The 22,081-nt window shown below is 43.8% G+C and overlaps 2 protein-coding genes across 2 annotated transcripts; both read right to left on the minus strand.

Moving 5' to 3' along the window:
* Positions 1 to 458: 458 nt before the first annotated feature.
* On the minus strand, positions 459 to 6,393 carry sod1 (superoxide dismutase 1, soluble). The gene is made up of 5 exons (XM_062536404.1): positions 6,234 to 6,393; positions 4,655 to 4,751; positions 4,303 to 4,372; positions 3,894 to 4,011; positions 459 to 896 (listed from the first exon to the last, which is right to left on the minus strand). Exons 1-5 carry the CDS (start codon positions 6,303 to 6,305, stop codon positions 789 to 791), a joined length of 465 nt encoding a protein of 154 aa, XP_062392388.1. The 5' UTR covers positions 6,306 to 6,393; the 3' UTR covers positions 459 to 788.
* A 1,936-nt stretch (positions 6,394 to 8,329) lies between these two features.
* scaf4a (SR-related CTD-associated factor 4a) lies at positions 8,330 to 21,089 on the minus strand. Its single transcript, XM_062535849.1, has 21 exons — positions 20,940 to 21,089; positions 19,143 to 19,226; positions 18,937 to 18,981; positions 18,595 to 18,756; positions 18,085 to 18,226; positions 17,073 to 17,239; positions 16,562 to 16,741; positions 16,151 to 16,239; positions 15,368 to 15,515; positions 14,709 to 14,903; positions 14,022 to 14,110; positions 13,202 to 13,392; positions 12,928 to 13,028; positions 12,529 to 12,642; positions 12,243 to 12,399; positions 11,609 to 11,715; positions 11,218 to 11,380; positions 10,782 to 10,862; positions 10,276 to 10,356; positions 9,457 to 10,062; positions 8,330 to 9,219 (listed from the first exon to the last, which is right to left on the minus strand). The coding sequence occupies exons 1-21, from the start codon at positions 20,967 to 20,969 to the stop codon at positions 8,330 to 8,332; spliced, it is 3,822 nt and encodes a 1,273-aa protein (XP_062391833.1). The 5' UTR covers positions 20,970 to 21,089.
* Positions 21,090 to 22,081: the final 992 nt, after the last annotated feature.

A 22,081-nucleotide genomic window follows, 5' to 3' on the forward strand; every position in this document is an offset into this window, starting at 1 on the left:
TGTTTAATATCGGCATCAAGATACAGAGGTCGGATGTCAAGGGTGCGATCGCCTACTTCGGATTCGGCTCGAAAAGAGAATAACTGTTTTCAATTCCAGATGCAATCTAAATGTTATGAATAATGCCATCTCTGACAGACACATTTATAATTTTTTTATGGTAGCACTGGAACTACCAGGCTACTATGAGACTTTTATAATAACTTGGAAAGGCTGTATTATGCAAATAGTATAAACTATGTTTGTAAATGGGTCTCTGAAAATTACTGAGAATGACCAGACACAAAATGAATGTGAGAAGATGTGTGATTATACAGGCGTAAAACGTACCTGGGCTCCCCTAGAGCAACAGTGACCTCTATTGGTGATATGATGGAATCACAGAGTGAAGTACCAATAATATTCATGTCATATCGCAAGAGTACATGCAGCTGTGAAGAAACTGCCAGATTCTCATATTCTCATTTAACATTTATTGAATAATGAGAGCAGCAAGAACATAAATTGGTTGTACCAATGCCATGTATTTGCCATTTAACAGGAGATGGATATATTGTTAACATGAACATTAGAAATAAGACAGAAAGAAAAAAAAAAAAAACAGAAAAAAAAAACTGCTTCACCAGAGGGCTGTGCATCTAAAGCTATTCTTAGACCATCCTGATTGTTGGGGAATAAAATAACTACATTTGGATCTTCAAAGAGTTTAGTGCTTGCTCAGGCGTCCATAACAGTGCCTCTTTAGAGTGGTTTAAGTGCTGCTGTTGTAGAAGGCTGGCTTGTGGCCTTTACTGGGTGATCCCAATGACTCCACAAGCCAGGCGGCCACCAGCGTTCCCCGTCTTCAGACTCTCGTCGTTGCCTCCTTTCCCCAGGTCATCAATCTTTTCGTGAATCTAGAGCAAAAAAAATAAAAAATAGCACGTTTCAGTCACTCATTTATTGACTCATCTGTCGTCAATTATGTTCAATCTCCTTCAGAGAGCAGCAGCGGTCCCAAATTATGAAACTGTCTCCTGTTTTTCTGTTAAATCTGGGACTTGCAAGGACACTTGAAACAAGCTTGAAAACTACACTTTCATACACTTGCTTTAGGTGATGCACAGGTCAAGCCGTAATCCCTGGAAGTTGCTGAAGTTCAGAAGCTTTAAATTGCAATAGAGCGACAGTCCCGCACACAGACGATTCCGGAAGTAAGAATCCAATACAATTTCTCCATTGACAACTGGAGAATAAGCCATAAAATCGTAACTGTCCATGGTAGACTTTAAATCCAGCTACGACGTGACTTAAGCGATTGTACCTGGTCAAATAGATGCCAAAAGTTAATGGGGCATCAACCTCGTTTATTTATATTTGTTCTAAACTACCCAACATCCTAATAAATTTGGTAAAAGCAAAAGTCTTCGATTGGTAGAAATCGGCGTTGCCATGGGCAATGTTTTTTGCATTTTTTTCCCTGTGCCTGTCGTCTCGTTGGTCACTGGAATCGAGGTAGGAAGTAATCATCTTCGTGTCTCAGATTAATATGGAATCATGTTAAAACTATCTTTACACAGCAAATGCTCAATATGTGTGTACATTTGAAAAGGCTCATGGGATAGTGGTTCTTTCACTCAGAATTTAAAATGATGTACACCATCTTGTATCTTTACCTTTTTTTGCTCGAAACGATATGTTTTATAAGTATGAGTTATGTCGTAGCTGGTTGGCCCAAAGCGCGCACACACACACCTTGCTATTTGCTCTGTGTTTACCACTTTACCACCAGGCTGCAGCTAGGAGAGCTAGTGAGGTCAAGAGGGGGCACTCGGACTGTGGCATGTGTGGACTGACCAAATGTGGTGACCACACTGCATTTGGGTGCCATCCTTCAGGGCACACACAATATTAAAGTCCCTGCCCTCTGTACATACAAAGCCAGCATAAAGACACCAGTGGTTGAGGGTGGGATATACCATGCCTCTCAATCAAAGAGGTTTCCATTGTTTCCAGCAGCCTAAATGCTCTCAGTTATCTAAGCTTCACCACAAACCAATTAGATCATTTTAAGGGGCGTAACGTGATCCAACACGAATCAACCATCAATTGAAAATTCAACAGACTCAGCCAGTACATACACGCCCTTTCAGATAATTTGGGCTGGGTTACTTTATTCTAAGAGAAGTAGGTGAAGGAACAAGCCTCCAAGGACAATCAGCCAGTATTAATGCATCAACAGTGCCCCCCTGTGGTTGAAGTTATTCAATGAAAATGAATTATTATTCTGGTATACCCTCAGAAGACATGGGGCCTGTACTACGATGCGGGGTTACAGGCTTAGCTGGGTAACTTCGAGAGTAAGTTGATCACGTGTGGCGTAACTTCCTGATTAACCAGTACTACGAAAGGTGGATAGGTTTTAACCGAGGTATGCTGCCATGGCAATTTATGCTGCATCTCAAACCTGCTCCGAGCAGGTTATGTTCTTGGTTAATCCGAGGTTTGTGGTTAACCACACCCTTTATAGGCAAAGTACCACCCCACAATGTCGACGTAGGCTACCTGGAAGATCCATATCCATTATTGGAGCGCAAATTGTAAGCGGCTCTCTTCGCAAGGCGAGGGTTTTTAAAGACCGCCAGAATCTTTCTACATATAGAATATTCTCTATGAAAGATATACATTCTCAGCAGAGGGAATTCGTTGCATTTGTCAGCTGATCGAGGCAAAGTGGAGGCTATAAGCATATAGGCAATATAACATTTTCATAATTAAGAAATATTAATACAAGCTACAACTAGGCCTATATAAACCTTCTGAATGTTTTTGAGTTCCATTTTCACCTGCTGCCAGCGGCACTGCTGTTGCATCTAATGTTCACAGAATTATAGGCATACACTAAATCAGTCAATGGGGCTAAACATTCAATTATCCTTATTAATCTACATGGCATGAATTGTGTTGCATCTGTAGGACTCTTGAACTCTAAATGTATTTATTTCAACACATTTCAGACTTTCCGCAAGCTATTAATCCTCCGTAACCTTATATAGGAACATGAAATAAAACGTTACTTTCTGTATCCGATCTGCAATACGTTGCCAACAGCCTTGTCTTGCTTTGTTTGCTGCCGACATATTTGATGTGTCATAGAGTGGGTTTTAATTCATTGCAACTTTTTATAATCATTGCGCATTCCTTATCCGTAAAATAACGTGATCGCGTCATCATTAAAAGTGGTGGCTTTGCGCTGCAACCCGCCCATTTTATGTGAACGCGCACCAACTCCGATGAGGTTAACCCCAGTTCAACAAATCAACTTCTTACTCAGCGTCGTAGTACCGATTAACACCAATGAAGATAACCAGGTTTTGTCAACCCCGGTTTAGCAAAGTAACCCTGGGTTACATCTGGGTAGGTTGAACTCCCTTCGTAGTACAGGCCCCAATACTCACATTTGACATTTGATTTGACATTGGATTACAGCACTTGGCTTAGCTAGACATGATAGTCTGACCACTGCACCAGGCAGGGTTAAGGTCTCAAGTGAAATTTAAAACCTATTCTACACCCATGACAGGAAACACACAATGAAAATGATTTGCAGAATTCCTATGAAATTCTGCAAATTAGTTATCAGTTCACTATCATTTATTAGCTCCACGCTAATCCGGTTTGTCATTTTATACAACTGTGGCACATTTGTATTATTGAACTACATTTTGAACTGAAGCATCTAAATGAGTAATGCAGAAAATGTTAAATGAGCAAAATCAAAACTAATACCTCAGTACATATACTGTAATGTTTTAAAATACGTAAGGCCTAAATTCATATTAAGTTTTAGACTTTAAGGCCCTGTGGAAAGCCTGGACAGGTGAGGGATAGTTTGGCATTTATCTATTCCTTACCACCATGGTTCTTCCGATGATTGAGTTTGGTCCATTCAAAGTAAGCAGACTGTCTTCAATGTTGATTTTGGCGACATTGTTGCCCCCTGCAGTGACATTGCCGAGGTCACCTACATGCCTAGGAGGCAAAGACAAAATACCACATCTTGTGTGAATCATTACCACCACCACCACATCATACCAAATAAAGGAATTAATACCTTCTAAAAGAAAATGTTTGTGTGGAGTTAAAGAAAAGCATGACCATTCACAATTATTTGAACCAAATCTCTGTGAGAATAACTACATCTATAATTCAATGACTGACAAGTGTGTGGTTTATTATCGGCCTATTTCAATCATGGATACTACGAGCTCTGATAACTGAGATACTTCAATTAGTAGCATTCACAGTTGTGACCAAACCTACCTGACGTCATCAGTTGGTCCTCCATGGGTCTTGTTGAAAGGGTTGAAATGAGGACCAGCACTTATGCACCCTAAAATAATAAAGCATGCATTTCCTATTTAGATAAGGACACACCTCTATGCATTTCGTTGTCTTTGTTTTTGCAGTCTGCACGATGACAGTAAAGTTGAATCTAATCTAACACACAACAGACTAGAACAACAACTATGGTCATGTTGACAAATACATGGGATGCTAAGACCAATGACATCTGACATCGTCAATGTCAGGTAGCTACACTCTTGTCAGTCATGACTGACTTGACTTGCAACAGCAGAACTCATTTACCACTTTGCAGCATGCACGTACTCACCGTTTGTGTTGTCTCCAAAGGCATGGACATGGAAGCCATGCTCACCTGGTTCTAGCCCAGTGATCTCGCCCGTCAACTTCACTGGAGCAGTGTCACTCTTAAATAAATAACAAATAATAAATTCAACAACCACACAAAATGACACACACCCTAACTGTATTTAACAGTCAACCAAGAACAGCCACTCGTTTCAGATAATATAAATCATATGAGCACGAAACAAGCCATGACAAACAATGGACCTCAGCTACAGCTACAGAATTTACAGCCATAAATCAGATTTGCAGAGCCAGATTTGTGCCGTCACAGATTTGTGCTCTTCACTTCCATGGTTTTAAAATATCAATTTGCCTTGGTTTGTGGTCACTAACGAAGCTAACTGATACAAGGGCTAGAGGACGTCAGAGATGCATAAGAAAAGCTACGTCATAACCTGACATTATTTTGACGCTGCTAATGTCAAGCAACTAACCTTCCCTCTGAACCCTTTAGCCACTCAAGTTGCATATATTTTATGTCAATTGTCAAACAGGCCAGTTTGCAACCACTGTTATCTGCGACTGTGCATTCCAGATCTGAGTGAGATGCTAAAAAACAATGACAACGTACTTTTCAACGTCAGTTGGTTGACTGAGGAGTTGGCTAAATGGTAAACCAAACTAAAAATCACTGGCTTGTAGCAGTGCCATTTAAGCGGATTTGAATTGTTAACCGCCAAAGGAAGTCGAGTCAACAATGACTAAGCAAAATACTATAACCAAGATTGGGGGATGTGGCTTCAGTTATGTAATGCAATTGTTAGTAGGACGTTAATTGTGAGCGTTGATTGATTCCCAAATGTATTGCTATGTCATGATAAGGTTGCATTCAAATCGGATAAACAATGACGTTAGAACAGCAACAGGTCAGAATCCATGCTAAACACGCGGTCAAATCGTTCAACTGCTGCTTCTCAATATTATGGCGTGCCGTGGTAGGGCAAAGTTCCTTTACCAGAAAGTTAGTGTGCGTTAGCAACATTGGTTAGCCCCTGCTGGCAAGTAATCTAGACTGAACCGAGATCTTTTTTGACTGAACTTTGGAATGCACAACAATAGCCTACTAATAGCTACCCGTGTCCTTGTGCAAGTGTCAACTCATTTGATGAAAATTGGGTTTAAGCTAATGGCAGCAATCAGCACTGCATGCAACTAAATTTACCATTTAACGTCAACTATACTCCTAAAATCACAAGCACCCTGCACGAGCTAAGCACCATTTTATAATGCTGGCTAATGTGTCAGATTCGCGTCTAACACGTTAGCTAACACGAAGCTTTGGCAGCAAGTGATAGGCGAGGCACAAAGATATTTTCTGAAAGAGAAATACACAGTGCAGCATGCCCAAACATGTCAGTTTCCAGGGCTAACGTCATTAGTGCGTATATTAATCAACTACAGACTACTACTTTGGTCGGTCAGTTTTCAAGCTAGCTGCCTGGCTAGCTAGGCTCTGTCAGAGTGCTAAGAGACCGGCGGCCGTGCTAACGCACTGATAAGTATTTATAAATTAAGATACCTCACATGCAACGAGGTTTTACCTGCTGTTCAAGATGCACCGTGCCAGTCACCTCCCCGGTGCCTTTGAGAACACATACAGCCTTGAGAACCATGTTGATAACGTAGCACAACAGACGAACGGAAAGATGGACGTAAGGCAAATAGGCAATGGTGCTTTTCTGCAGATTACCCACTCTGATATAAGCAAGGCAGTGTGAATGAGGGAGGCGGAGTAACAAGTGTACGATCTGATTGGATGAAAGAGATAGTGACGTAGAGATCAGTTGCAGGAAGTATGGTTAACCCTTCATAAACTGTGAACCGGTGTGAACTCCTTTCTTTAGTTTTACCTTTTTACTGGCCATGGTGAAACCACTGACTTGTATCAGAGAATGTCTAGTAAGGGTTGTAGTGGGTTAGACTCCAGCACCTCTACCTGCTTATTAGCTAGATGCATCAGTGTTAAGAGGATGGAGCTGACACCAACAGACATCTGACACAAACATCTGTTCTGGCCCTCTCAGGCCTAGACATCACATGGAGGTCACTGTGCATTAAATGTCAATATACTAATATTTATCAAGAAAGACCAGAGTCAACATCACACCGAGAAATCTGATGAAATAACAGTAGCCAAATGGCCACTTTGGTTCAGTTCTCCAGTAGTTATGGACTGGTTATCAATCTCATACACCTAATATAAACCACAAAACACAGGAACACACCTGATTTCCTCCTGCCACCACCCTCATTAAAACTTCACAGTAATCAACCGATTAGATTTCACACATTTGTTGTTCTCTGGTACATCCTGTTTCACTATACTATTGTGCAAAGATACTCATCACATTCCGTGTGCAATGGCTGTTTGTACCATCATATCACAGTATGCATATTTTTGTCTTTTATGCTGTCTATATATTATTGTACACGTCTTAGGTATAAAAAATATTGACACATTCTCTATTTTGTCTATACAGGCGGAGTGACATCATATGCCGCAAATATTTGGCCCAATAAACCTGGTTCTGATTCGGTGGAGGATCAAACTGGTATGCGGCTGATACTATGACATTCATTCTTAGAGATTATATCCAAGTCTATCAGATGCTGATCCTACAATCAGTCTGAAAAGCCAAAGCTGCTGATCAGCACTCAAGGAATTTAAATATTTTAAAGTGATATTAAAGCGCAAATATGCGCACATTTGCCAGAGGATTAGAATCATGTGGTTAAATCAGGGATCAACAGTTTATCTAGACAAAAACATAAGTGAACACAATTGTTTTTTTATCACTCGGAAAAAGATCTCACATGTTCGCATGAAAACATATTTTTTTCTATATATACACATAGATCTTATTCGTCTTCATGTCTTTGGTAAAATTGTCCTGATGACTGATGTCAAAGGTATAGGCACATGATTCATGACCATGAAATACACAAGTCATATGACCGATGTATCTCTGGGTGAGGGGAGGGTGATCCAAGTTAAGATTTGCTTGGTTATTATAGTCTACACTGAACATGTGCACCGTGACGGCACAGTCTACAACCAGATTATACATGAGGGTGATGGTATAAAACATGTTTTTTTAAGTAGAAAATTTATGATTTTAAATCAATGAATCCCTGGAGGGTGAATACAATGTGACATAACATTTTGGTATGAAAATAGTTTATTCAACCAAACGCTATTGCTGAAATTTTGGAGATGCTTTTTTTCTCGGGTTGATTTCTCCCTCTGAAGCTTAAAAATGATAGAAAGATCTCCTATATGTAAACATTTTAGGTAATAAAACATTACAACAAAAAGGGCATATTTCATATTTAGAGTCAATGTCTGTATTTAAAATCCAGAGGAAAAGAATTAAAAAAAAATTAATCCCTCCAAAAAATCTACACTTAAAAATACAAACATATTTACAGCATAAACATTTTCTTTGCTTTTCTGGTAAGATTTTTTTTTTTTTGTTACACGTGGTGGTGTTTAGTTGTGTTAAGCTATCTGACCGACATTCACGCTCCTCAGCAGGATATGGGCATTTCAAAAGGGGGGCAATGTTCCACATTGGCCACAAACACATGACAGTCTTGACTGGCTCGCATTGTTCTGCAGAGACATGCCCTTAGGGCTCTACGACTCTGCAGCCTCTGTGGTTTCACTGGGCGGATTCTCTGCCGCGGGCTCTGAGGAAGGGACCTCGTCGGTCACCGTCACCTCGGCCGGAGCCCCCGTGGTCACATCTGGTGAGGGCTCAGGCTTGGAGGGGGACGGCTCTTTGGCCGAGTCTTTGACGGGGCCCTCAGGGGCGATGCTGGGGCCGTCGGGGACGACACTGGGGGCCTCGGGGACGACGCTGGGGGCCTCGGGGACGATGACACTGGGGGCCTCGGGGACGACGCTGGGGGCCTCGAGGACGACGCTGGGGGTCTCGGGGACGACGCTGGGGGTCTCGGGGACGACGCTGGGGGTCTCGGGGACGACGACGCTGGCGGCATCGGGGGCTTTTTCAGCACTGCTGAGTTCGTTGCTCTTGTCCCCCCGGAGCCAGTCGTCGCGGTCCCAGCGGGAACTCCGCTCGCGGTCGCGACTCCGTTTGGGCGGCCGACTGGGCTCCTCTGTGGCGTCTCCTCCCCTGTCCCCTCCTCTGTCACCCCCTCTGTCCCCACCTCTGTCGCCTCCTCGGTCTCCTCCTCTGTCGCTTCCTCGGTCTCCTCCTCTGTCGCTTCCTCGGTCTCCTCCTCTGTCGCTTCCTCGGTCTCCTCCTCTGTCGCTTCCTCTGTCATTTCGGTCGCCTCCTCGATCCCCTCCTCTATCACCTCGGTCCCCTCCTCTGTTGCCTCCTCGGTCCCCTCCTCTGTCGCCTCCTCTGTCGCCTCCTCGGTCCCCTCCTCTGTCGCCTCCTCTGTCGCCTCCTCGGTCGCCTCCTCTGTCGCCCTCAGGACTCTGCCGCCAGTCTCTGCGATCCCTCTCCCTTGCCGGCCTGTCTCGGTCCTTCTCCCTTTCTCGTTCTCTGTCTCGATCTCTATCCCGATCCCCATCTCTCACTCTATCCCGATCCCCTTCTCTCACTCTATCCCGATCCCCATCTCTCACTCTGTCTCTATCTCGGTCTCTGTCTCTATCTCTATCCCGGGATTCCCGATCCCTCTCCCGGTCCCGGTCCCGGTCCCAACCTCCTCCTCCTCCTCCTCCTCCTCCTCCTCCACCACCACCACCACCACCACCACCACCACCACCACCACCACCACCACCACCACCACCATGCTGCTGTTCTTCCTCGTGCCAGTTCCCAAATCTCTCTCTACCCTCTGGACGGTCTCCTCCCCGTCCTTCACCGAACGGCGGCCTCCGTCCCCCAAACCACTCTGGCTCTCGGTCTCGTCCAAAGCCCATGTTTCGCTCGTTCCGGAAAGGCCTTCCGTCCCGGCCATCGGGCCTTCCGTCCCTGCCATCAGGCCCTTCCGGTCCCCTAGGCCCAGGCGGCCGCATGAAAGGTGGTCCAGGAGGTCCAGGAGGTCCGGGGGGGCCAGTAATTCCAGGGGGTCCTGGGGGCCCGGGATGACCAGGAGGGGGGCCCACTGGCGGACCGAGTGGAGGCCCCCCCGGTGGTCCTGGCGGGGGGAAGGGGCCTTTCATAGGGTGGGGAGGTGGCATCCCGAAGCCCCCTGGTGGAGGCTCCCGGTGCATCATCTGAGGTGGTCCCCTGGGCATCATCTGGGGGGGCATGGGTGGCATGTTGGGGTGTGGGGGGGGCATAGGGAAGCGCTGCATGTGCGGGGGTGGCATGCCTGGGGGGCGCTGCAGAGGGATCATACCAGGCCTCGCCCCAAGAAGGCCAACTGGAGGGGCACCAACCTGGTTACCTGTAAGGAACAGACAAAAACAAGTCCTCAGTTGAAGACAAGAAAGCTATGAAACCTGGCAACACCATCTACGCTTAACTCTGTAGTCCAGAAGAAACTTAAGTGAAAATATTACATATTTTAATCCACTAATTGAGCATACTGATTACAAAGCATACAACATTTGCCCATGGGTAAACCGAATAAGATTGCCCAAGGTGATCAAACACCTACCCATTTGTGGAGCTGCGTTGTATCCATCTGCACCATCGCTGTTTCTCTGGCCCAATCCAGCAAGATCGCCTGAGGGCTCCTCTGAGGAAAGAGGAAAGAAAAGCAAACACACATCACAATGGAGGACAAATAGCAAACGAAAAACGGACACTGACAGCAGTGTGACTACCTTCAGTAAAGTGATTCAAAGGGTACGTCACGTAGACGGTCCTCATTCTGCTACGTTTATAATGCTAAGCTGTCTCTTGAGCCTGCTAGTGGACCTACTTGGTCTGCTGTACGCATCACCATATGGGAGGAGTCTACCAGTAGCGTCTGTTTTACACTGATAACCTTCACCACTCACGTTGGCATCTAACCAGTTTAGCACTCATGTCGGAGTCTGACCAGTGTTAACGTCACAAACACGGCGCCTCATTACAGATGGCCACACAATTATATCATCCAAGTGCATTTCAAACATGTTTAATAAACAGGTGTAGTGATAGTGGTTACTAGGTGCTTACCTAAGGACATACCAGGCCCTGGCATTGGAGGTGGGGGTCCAGACGCCCCCATTGGAGGCACAGCACCAGGGGGAAGGAACCCTGACAGACAGAAAGTTGATAGCATAAATTGAATATTAAACATATTAAAATGATAGATTATATTCATAATGAAGGATTCATGAAGAAAGAAATCGGTCTGATGCAGTCCCATTCAGCAATTTGAGACATTATTCATTTAAAATAAAGTCTTTACAAAGGGTGTACAATCCCATTTTCACTGTGCTCTTTAAAATTATGCGCACAAAGTGTAGCACTGTAGCTGCCTGACTTGTTTATTTTTAAGCACCTACTAGTACAGTAACGTTACTTGGCGTCCTTGAGAAATAGAGATCTATGTGAAAAAAACGTTTTTTTGTGTGTGGCACAGAGTCCAAGTCAGAGGCGTGGCGCGTACCTGGTGGTCCCGGTGGCATTTGCATGGGGTTGAAGCCCGGTCTCATGAAGGGAGGGGGAGGGGGCACCCCTGGAGGGAAGTTTGGAGGTGGGATACCCATGTGGCCAGGGAACCCTGGAGGTGGCCCTGTTCCCAGCACTCCTATTGGCTGGCCTGGAGGAGTCTGAGTGAAGAAGACACAAAGGATAAGTAGTCATTACGACAGAACTGTTTATGTACATATATTATTCTACACTCCTATCCTAAGATACTTCACTATATTTCACTATGTTACATTAATATACTATACTAATATTCCTTAAACCAAAGTTGTGAAACCAATATTATTAAACACACATAACTAAAATGTTCCTAAAATGTTCCATTTTCCCATTTCCAAGCACTTCCTTACCTGCATGGGTGCGACGGCTGGCTTCTCCTCCATGAGGGCAGGTTCTGAACGCCCGTTCTGGGACGCCTCATCCACTTGGTCCTGCTCACTCTGAGCTCCCGGCCACCCTGTGAGGACAGCAGGGAGGGTTTAAGAAAAACAGGCCGTGTGGGCTCAGTAACATCTTTATTGCAAGCAAACGGTGGCTTACAATCACAATTTTGAAAATGTGATATATCCTTTAGGGTTACAAGATTCGGTGATATATATATAAAAACATTCCATCAGCAGTACACAGTTGTGAGGTAGTTCACAAAATAAGAGATAACTCCGATACATGCTTAATGCAGCGACAAGAGCACTGACTGCCAGTGAAATTCAACAACTCTGCAACAATGGCACTCTAATCATTATTTCAAAGAGACATAACGTGAGGCGACTACCAATTAGAGTGAGGCACCAATGACTTGCAGATTATGCTACATCCAAGATACCTAAGCGTTGTAAGAAAATACAACCAGGATGTATACTTAAAGTGCTATTATTATATTATAATTATGTTACTTCAACATGTATGTCAAATGGTCCCAATTCAATGTTTATATATATATATATATATACACAACACAAGCACAGACACAGGATGCCTCTTTACCTGGTGATAAGGAGTCTGGGTCCAGTATGCCACCTTCTTTCAAGCCTTCCAGATCCTCCACTTTTGTCTTGTTCCAGGGGATGTAGGTGACCCCCTGTTCCACGTCCCAGTACTGCTTATACTCAGCCTTGATGCCTTTGTTTAGCGCCCATGCAATCTGGGGATGAAAAAGAGAGCAGTTGTTATACCTATTCCACATAGATGGCAGTTATTAAATGATTAAAAGCATCGTGCATCAGATTTAAGTGTCTTCTAGGAGGTGGCCTAGTGGTGCATGGTGACTTACCTTAATGGCTTTTTGGTTGACTTTGAATGTGCCCCTGCTCAGCTTCTGCAGAGCTCTGAAAGCATCTTGCCGATGGACCATGACGATGTATGCACAGCCACGTGGGGGAATCATCTATCAGCAAAAGGAGAGGCCAACTAATTAGATGATACTGCATCATACACATTGGACAATATATACATTCCTTGAGAAAACAATTAGATAGATAGATAAATAGATAAATAGATAGATAGATAGATAGATAGATACTTCATTGATCCCCAAGGGGAAATTCAAGAACCATATTTGGCTTAATTAAATGCAGTGGACGAAAAGCCACTGCTCAAATATTTTTTTTTGGTTTGCTTTTGACCAACAACTACAGTGAAAAATTGAAGACGTTACGGTGTAAAAACTCACATTGATGGAGTCGATCTGTCCGAACTCCTCCAGCAGACACGCCACATCCTGCTGCTGGGTCCTTTTGTCTAGCTGGCCCACCCATAAGGTCGTGCTGCACACTGTCACAAACACAAGGACAGACGAAGGTCACTACCTCATTACCCACTGCCGAGTCATTAAATGAGCCGGCCCTGCATGTGAATAGAGCTCATTAGAGAGGCCAATGGAAAGGTCACTGTCTGCCTTTGCAGGTTAAATGAATTTAAGATGTAAATCAGTCGTGTGGCCTTACCGCTGAGGGTCTCGTTTTTGAGGGCAGGGAGCCCTTTTTGTCGTCGCTCCCGCTCCCGCTCTCTGTCCTTCCTCTCCTGCGAGCGCGAGTGCGGGGAGTGATGCCGCCTCTCCCGGGACCACGAGCGAGACCGGCGGTGCCGCATCCGTCTGGACCGGGAATTGGATCGGGACCGTCTCCTTTTCGGAGATCTGACCGAAAGAACCCAAACAGTTTTTTCTTTTTAAACAAAAACGCTACCATTGTGTAATGCATAATGCGGTCGTTAAACGATGCTAGCGTTTGGCTGTGGCTGGTGCTGCAGTACCATAAGTAAGTAAGTAAGTAAGTACTTTATTTGTATAGCGCTTTTCACAGATAAAATCACAAAGTGCTTTACAATACATAATAAAATACACATAACAAGAATAAAAGTCAGGCATAAAATACACTTTTTAAAAGGGAATAATAAAAAGATAAGGAAATCATAAAAGAAAAGGCATAAATAAATAGGGAGCTACTTCAGAAAGCCTTCTGCATCTTAGAAGACTCTACCCATGTCCTACATGGAGTTTTTGAATGGCTACCCTCTGGCAGGCGTCTGCGCTGTCCTCTTGCTAGGGTTAACAGGAGGAAGGCTACCTTTACTTTTGAGGCTATTCGCCTTTTGAACTTGAATATGCTCCCGGCCCCCTCATCCTCCTCCTTACAATCTTATCTGTCCTGTTCTTTCTTTTGTCCTGTCTTATATGTTGTGTTATATCTTACATGTCACTATTCCTGCATGGAGAAATTGCCCTTTGGGGAGAATAAGAATGGAATTGAATGGAATGTCTCTCACCTGGAGCCTGAGCGAGAATGGGACCTCCTGTTATCTGGCCAGTGCTTCCGGTCCTTCACTGATGGAGAGTCAACGTCCATGGAGACATCCTGCTAACACACAAAGATCTCATGTACACGCTGCAATGATACAACAACCTAATACAAAAGTCCTGTAAATATCCACATATGGAGAATTCACACTGACATGCAGTTCAACCGTTCAAACCGTAATCACAGGCACAATTACAACGGCTATACACTAATCCAGCGCAAAGTTTATGAGCACTGCCATCTTGAATATCGCCATTACTGCGTGCCTGCGGAGTATGACGAGTGACACTTGCCTGTGCTTTTCCATGAAAGCATCCTGTCAGAATGTCTAACAAGAGATCCTGCTCATGAAAGAAAATGTCAGGTGAAAGGGAACATAGGATAAATGATGTCAGACTGTGGCCAAAACCTACCGATGAAGGTAATTTATTAACAACATATGGTATTAAGACGTGTATTAATGACAGCTAACCTCTGCAACAGCCGCCTACGGAACCAACGGGCTAATTTCTTAGCAGCCAGCCACGCAGTAATGGCAGCACTGCGTTACTTCCGTCTTTCGCTGGATTAGTCTATAATTGCATGCAAACGATCACACAGAGAACAATGGCTCAGTGTGGATCTGTACCCGGAGGGTAGGCGCTGCAGGGCTCACCTGTTGATGCGGATGCATGTGCTGAGGAAATACGTTATTCTGGGGAAGGAATCCCCCTGGAAAGCCCGGAGGCATCCCGGCTCCCTGCTGGGGCTGGGCCATGGGAGGCTGCCCCATGGGAGGCATCATCCCTGGGTAGGGCTGGGGTGGCATCATGCCAAAGCCCTGGAGCTGCCCGTTCGGAGGTAGAGGGACCTAACAGGGCAAAACAGGAGATAACACGCTGTAATTGTTTTTCTTTTTTTTTTAGAGAGAGAGAGAGAAAGAGAAAACACTTCTTACGCAACAATTAAGCATGGGGGTTTTGCAATGTTGAGCTTGTATCAACAACACATGGATAACACAAGCCATGCAGAATACATTATGTCCCATGTCTTCTTCTGTGGTAGATATACCCAAGACATCTGGGTTTTTTTCCAAGTACGTGGTTTAGTGACAAACCTGGGTAAGTTAACTCAGAGTAAGGAGTAAACCTCCTAATATAAGAGCTGTATGGCATCATTCTCCTAACAATGGCATAGAGTTCTTGTCATAGAAGATTTACCACTTACTCTGAGTTAACTTGTCACTAAACCATGTTCTTGGAATACCCCCCCCCAGGTGCAAGTAAAATATACATTGTACAGCATCATCCAATCACAGCTCGCATAGGCTATTACCTGTTGTGTGGCGTCGTGAGGTTTGGCCATCATGACCTGCTGGAAGTGATCCATGTTGGGGAGTTGAGAAGGGTGTTGGGAGAAGCCAGGGGGAAGCTGCTGCTGCTGCTGCATGTGCTGATGATGGGACATGCTGTCTATATGACCGCTGTAAACAAACCACATGGTGAACAACCCCCTGTTAATAAGTATGTCTGCACCACCATCTTGGAACTAAGAGGGTTCCCTAGTTTATGTTAGCTTAAGATGACTAGACAACTACATTCCTGAGAGGAGGGATCAATTGGACAGATAAATAATCCTTCCGTGGTGTCATATATAACGTCAAGTAAAACAGAGGTACTGCGAGAATGCAGTTTACTTAGAAACCCGACGACGTTAACTCAGAACACATGGCTTTGTTAAGCTAAAAAAAAAACAATGACGCCATATGGCTGTACAACTATGAGCTTCACCACTTACTCCAGCACTAACTTCACTATTAAACCAGGTTTATCAGAGCACACCCCCAGTCGTATAACCCAATATCACGTGAACTTAAGGAGGAGCCCGGAATAACACCACCCCTCATTAACTCATAAACACCTCTCAAGAGAGAGTGCACCTATCCACACAATGCTCATAACCTTTTGTCCATCTGCACTATTGCTCAACATCCCATCTGTAGCAACATCCTATTTTTGAGCACTTTTCCCCATTAGCTCATCTCCTCTCGTCCAATTATAGGTTGTCATGGTGCCGAGAGGCGGCCGAGGTAGGGGAGTAAAATAGGTCAGGACGTACAAGACCGGCTGGGTCGAGGGCGTCTCTTCCTTTTTTATATCGTCTGCACCCTCTGGCTCGTCGTCGTAGTCGAAGCGATCGAGGAGCGTCTGCAAAGAAAAAGTCAGAGGCGATCAGTTTATCCAAAACGGTAAATAATTCCGCAAATGTAAATCTGTAAACATGTCAACATTTCAAACTTGTTGCATAATACTAGTAATAAAGATATTTTTAACAAAGGAATATGATGTTTTAATGATGTCAAAAACCTCAATAAGCTGAGATAAAATGAATGACTTGGTATGCCTATGGTACTGCAAGTCTGAGAAGAGACAGGGTGCTCTTCTAATGTTAGGTGGGACCTCTAACCCTCCGAGCACAAGAGAATACTGGATAACGAGGCTGCGTTTCAGGTGGGTCTGTGTGACTCACCGTGTCAAACGTGGCCTTGTTCTCCACAGACTCGGCCAGGTGAGAGGCCATGGAGGCGGGCGTGGGGGCCGCGGGGGGGACCGCGTGCGGCTGCAGGTTCATCTGAGCTGACAGGCTGTTGGTGAGCGCTGGGGACTGGGGCTTCCCGGGCTGCTGGAAGGTCTGTAGCATTTGCTGGAGCTGGAGGTGAAGGGGGAGAGACCATTTTCTAGTCATAAGGGTTGTTCAGAAATCAGATCAGAGAGAAAAAAGTGCATCGCTACGGTGCCTCAGATGTTGTTGAAACCTTTTGTATTGTTTTTATTATGATAAAGACCCAACACCAAGGCCTTAAGTTTGTACACCAAAGCTAATGCTAACTTATTGTCTGTAAGGCCTTAGATTTGAAAGAAAAAGAATGTGACACTAAGGGTCATATAAACTTGCTTTTTGAACACATTTGGTGTCATTACTTTTTCACTTGCTTATTCTAATACAGTAGTTGAGTGCAGTGACTGCGGTGGTGACTGACCTGCTGTCCTTGGGTAGACTGGAAGAGCTGTGCTACAGCAGCGAAGGCGTCAGAGTTCTGAAGTTGAGGCACGGCTGCGGCAATGGAGTTAGCCGTCACCGCGTGATGTTCCGGAGCTGCGACTGCGTGAGCTTCCGGCATCTTCTTCATCGGGATAGGAGGGGAAGCTGTGAAGGAATGTGATTAACCACATGTGTTGTCATGACAACTCATAAAGTTTAGCAAATATTAGCAAACTCCCCAACATGACAAATATGAAGGTCCATGAGATATATTAAGGTAAGACCGTAGGAAACTTCCAAATGTAAGGCTCTACTGGTGGCAATGCTCTTAAGTCGGTCCAAACTCCATAGCTAAAATAATTGTTTTAAAATGTTCTTATTAAACAGACCATCCACCAATATGATACAGTGATGATGCTTGCTAATTTGATCATACATAGACAACACATGCATTTAATTTGAAGGTGCTACAATGACATTTTCCAAAAGATGGTTTACCATTACTGTTTATGGAAGTTTCAATAAAACAGCCAAAAGGACACAAACTCCTTTGTCAGCTTGGAGTCGGACGCTTCATGTGATTTCAGCAGCCCTATGCGGTAACAAATCACTATAGCAACCCCATACACAAACAGCTCTTACACCTGACACCGTTATTCTGATAAGAAAGGTCTATAAATACTGGGGCAAAACACTGGAGGTAATATCTTAAAACTACCTTTATTTCTCCAACTACTAAAAATGGTCCCTGTTATATAATCTAACCGAACGACCCAGGAGGAAACAGAGCGTCAACTGTACTTCAAGCTCAGGTGCTTCAACTTGTTGGTTAACTTGTTTTCAACCCAGGCTACATCTACATGTTTCTTGCTCTTCTTGCCCCACATAACCTTTCCTGTTCCACAATTAAGAGGACTCCCTCAGCGACCAACTCTAGGATTTGCAACAGCGGCTCAACCCTTCGGCCACGTTCGGCAGTGCTGAGGCATCAACGAGTGTCTCAGTCTCACCTCCATTGGGTCCCGCTTGGTCCTCGTCGGCCACTCCGGCCGCGCTGCCGGACCCTGTGGCCATGTCCATCAGAGGCTGGATGATATCGATTTTGAACACACCATTCTTCTGCCATAGGTTCAACACACGCACAATCTTACACTGTGAAAAAAAGACAAAGAGGATAGATAAGAGGAAATATTTCATATATATCGGTGAACTAGGGTTAAGAGGAATGATTGTGTGCCTTGCTGGATAACTTTATATGATTACATGTATGTTACTTTTTAGTTTAGAATACATGTGAGATAGATATCTGATTACCATGAATGCATGTAAATGCGGACATAACACAAACACAGTAAACACTACACTATGTTCAGGGAAGCAGGGAAAAGTAAGGCTCCATGACGGACAATCTGGAGAAACCCCAGTAAATCAAATTTGACTTTCATATCATCCATCTACAATTCTAATCTACAGCTGCCACAAATGTCATTAAGAGTTAGAGAAGTGCAGGTGACTCCTACCCTGTCCTCCGACGGACACAAGCAGAGGTTCTCGAAGGTGCCTGTTATGTTTTTGGTGAATCTGGGCCCAAACATGTCCTTATCTGATCCAAACTGATGCCGTGATTGCCTCACGATGGAGTCCACTACATACAGGCCTGGAACTTTATACTCTGGCTTGCACTACAGGAGACAACAACATGAAAATCACAGACTGCAATGTTTTAGGACTTTGAATCATTTTAATGAAATTGCGTGAGAACATCCATATGTAACAAATCGAGTATTATTACCATATAATTATTATATGTATTTTGAGAAAACATAACAATACAAGCTAAAACTTAAACCAATGCCACAAACCTTTTTGATAAACTTTTCAACAATCTGGACGACATGCTTATACAACTGCAAAAAAGAATGGAAGTATTAATTGGGTACAAGACTATGATCACAGTGAGTGGCCATCAGGATAAGACTCTTTATGCAAGAATGATTTCAAGTGAAACTGGAACTGCTTCCTCTACAACCAGTACAGCTATAGTTCACTTTTCTGAGCCAGTACCTACCTTTATAGCTTTGATGGCAGACTTTGTGATGGAGATCATCTTTGCCCGAGAGATTGGGGGCTTTGAGTCCATCAAAGAGAACAACTGAAAGAATCCCAAAAAAACATAGTGTGGGTAAACAGGGAATCAAACAGTTTTTAATATCATGGTTAATAAAATGTCCACAATTATGACAGCATCCAATAATCAAGCTGCTGGTACCTGTATGTCTCTGTACAACACATTAATAAATGTCACCCCATGAGAGTGCTGTACAGGATTTAATGCACAAAAGAAAAAGGAATCCAACAGTGACTCAAAACAGGGCCTATTCTTGTTGTGACCAACATCTCAGCTATGACCAAATCTCTGTTTTTCTTTTTTTCTTTCTCAGTTCAATTGTCAGTGAGTGTCGTTTGTTGTAACGTTGTGTTTTTGTTTTTAAACATGACACTTTTAATTTGATGCAGACCACCAGTGTTGTCCATTCACACGATTAATTCTGCTTCAGATTGAGAATACTCCACAGAATGCACACTTACTTGAATCTTACTACTCTGCATTAGCATTACTAAGGAGCACATGTATGTTTGGCTACTGGTTTGCCTGTCCTCAATTCTGTCCCATACACACTTCCAAATAAGATGAATATTTTTGAAAATATGCCCTGTCTCCTAAGGCGCTTAAAGTGCACCATGGAATAAGCAAAAACATGTAAACGTGTTTACCGACATGCATGTGTTAAAGGTTAACAGTTATGGTATAAACAAATGGTCATATCAAAGATCGTATAGTTACTGGTCATATGAAAGCAATTGTCATCTCTCGCGCGCCCAAACTAATTCCCTCCACAGAATTTTCAGAGAAGTGGTGAACGTTGATGTCCACTTTAACGATTCTCAGACAAAGGTAAGCTAACCTGCAGACATAGTTTCTCGTGTCAACCATTATCCATCCGTATCACAACAGAAACAACTCTCCTAGTATTGTTGACTGTTCAAAGGCTGATGCGGGTCAACTGGTAACCACTCCTTCGGCCTCCCCTCACATAAACGACACCAGAAGCACTAGCAGCTATGCTTGATTTTGAAGTGCATCAAACTAGCATAGTTTCCTATACAAGCATAGAGTCGTGCATAGGCCATGCAACATCAACATTTCTTGCTGAAGTTACAACTTGCTCTAGCAAGCTACATTTCAACCCAAATCACAATATTACCATGCTAGGTCACCTGTAAGCTTGCTAACCAATGCTATCTGAACTAATGTTACTCATCTATTGTAGCAAAAATGAAACGTGTTTGGTCGCAAAGAAGATCTTCCAGTGTGGTATTATTGAACATCGAATAACAGTTGCACAACGGTGTTGCTATTTCCTTTATGGAACCAACTAACAGGTATCATAGCGTGATACTGTTGACTAGCAAACGTTAGTTGACTGGTTGGCTTCACATACTTGCTAAACTCTACTTTACTACGAGAGCCAGTTATCCTAGCTAGCTAACTAGCCACACAACAAGCTAGAAAACGATGCAGTGTTTGCCCGTTCTGAAAGCACTTTTGATCAAACAGCATGTGGTGATTACTAGCAAGAGTATGATTCCTTGCCCGAAGCAGAAGTAATGTGCTGTAAATAACTAAATTTAGACAACAGGCCTTGAGCGCCAGTTGCGGCCTTTCCACCCCACACAGCCTGAACTAGCTTAGCAAGATGGTCAAAGACAAACATTAGCTAGCTAGGAAGCTAGCAAGCTAGCTAACTTCAGTCACTCTTGGCAATCCTCATCTTCTCAATGACTGTACCAAGGACAGACTAACCTCATGGTTAAATGCATTGACAGCGTCCATGGTTCCCGGCCTCGGCTACGTATTCCGTTATCGTGCAAGATAAATGTATATTTACACTCCACAAAGAGGCCGGCCAAACATGTCCGCTTGTGTTACTGGTGGTGGCTCGACAAGCAGACAGTCGGCTGGTATGGTGTGGTAGCGGTGGACGGGCGAAGGGCAGGACGGGATTGAATAGTTTCCAATTTTCACCGGTAGATGGCAATATATTACCATGTATTACAGCTTTGATTTACGTTATGAGGAGCCAAACTATAGACAATTACAATTTGGACAACAAAGAAAGTGACATCTAGAAAATATATTGTATATTGACATGTAATTCCATTTGTCTTGGCTGTGTTGGATATATGTTGTAAAGTAGGCTAACCTTTACAATGTCATCCCCACTGTATCCTATGCATTTCTATACTCTTTCAGACAAAGGATGTGGACTATCGTTTGAGCGCGGTGCCAAATCTTGCCACAGGGTGGCACTGAGCTGTTAGAGGCATCCATCCACATGGTAATGTAAACAAATTTCTATGATGGATGGTACCACGTGTGCAGATGATGAAACTACCGTTCGATACTTAAAATAGAACGTAAAAAATGTCGTAATGTCAGAGAAATAAAATGAGTCAGACAAGATGGTAAAACGTTGCATTTCCGAGAAAAAAAAAAAAAACCTCATGGTATATTCACGAACCAATGACTCATCCCACTTGCTCAAGACTATTGCCTACATCAAGTGAATCAAACCTTATCTTGGTGACTGTCTACCTGACATTCTAAATTATGAATGTAGGCCTAGGCCTACATGTTTTTGCAAGGCCTTATACAGGTGTTACACCTGTGTAATAGCCTATAGACCTAGGCTATCGGGGCAACCACTAAGCCTATTCCTGGTTCTCTTGTGTTAGATGAACCGGGAGAGAACGCCTACTTTTGTTCTGTCTGTCTGTCTGAATAATGTTATCGTAAAATAGCCTACTGCAACAATTGAAACCATCATCGTATTTTCACACCCAGCAACTTAGCCTACAGTTTATTACTTCCCCACACCACATTTGTCAAGTAGCCATAGGTTAAGCAGTTGCCTGGCCAGTATCAGTCAGTGCCGTAACCTTAAG

The sequence above is a fragment of the Sardina pilchardus genome, chromosome 5 (genome assembly GCF_963854185.1).
Source record: "Sardina pilchardus chromosome 5, fSarPil1.1, whole genome shotgun sequence".
Lineage (NCBI taxonomy): Eukaryota > Metazoa > Chordata > Actinopteri > Clupeiformes > Clupeidae > Sardina > Sardina pilchardus.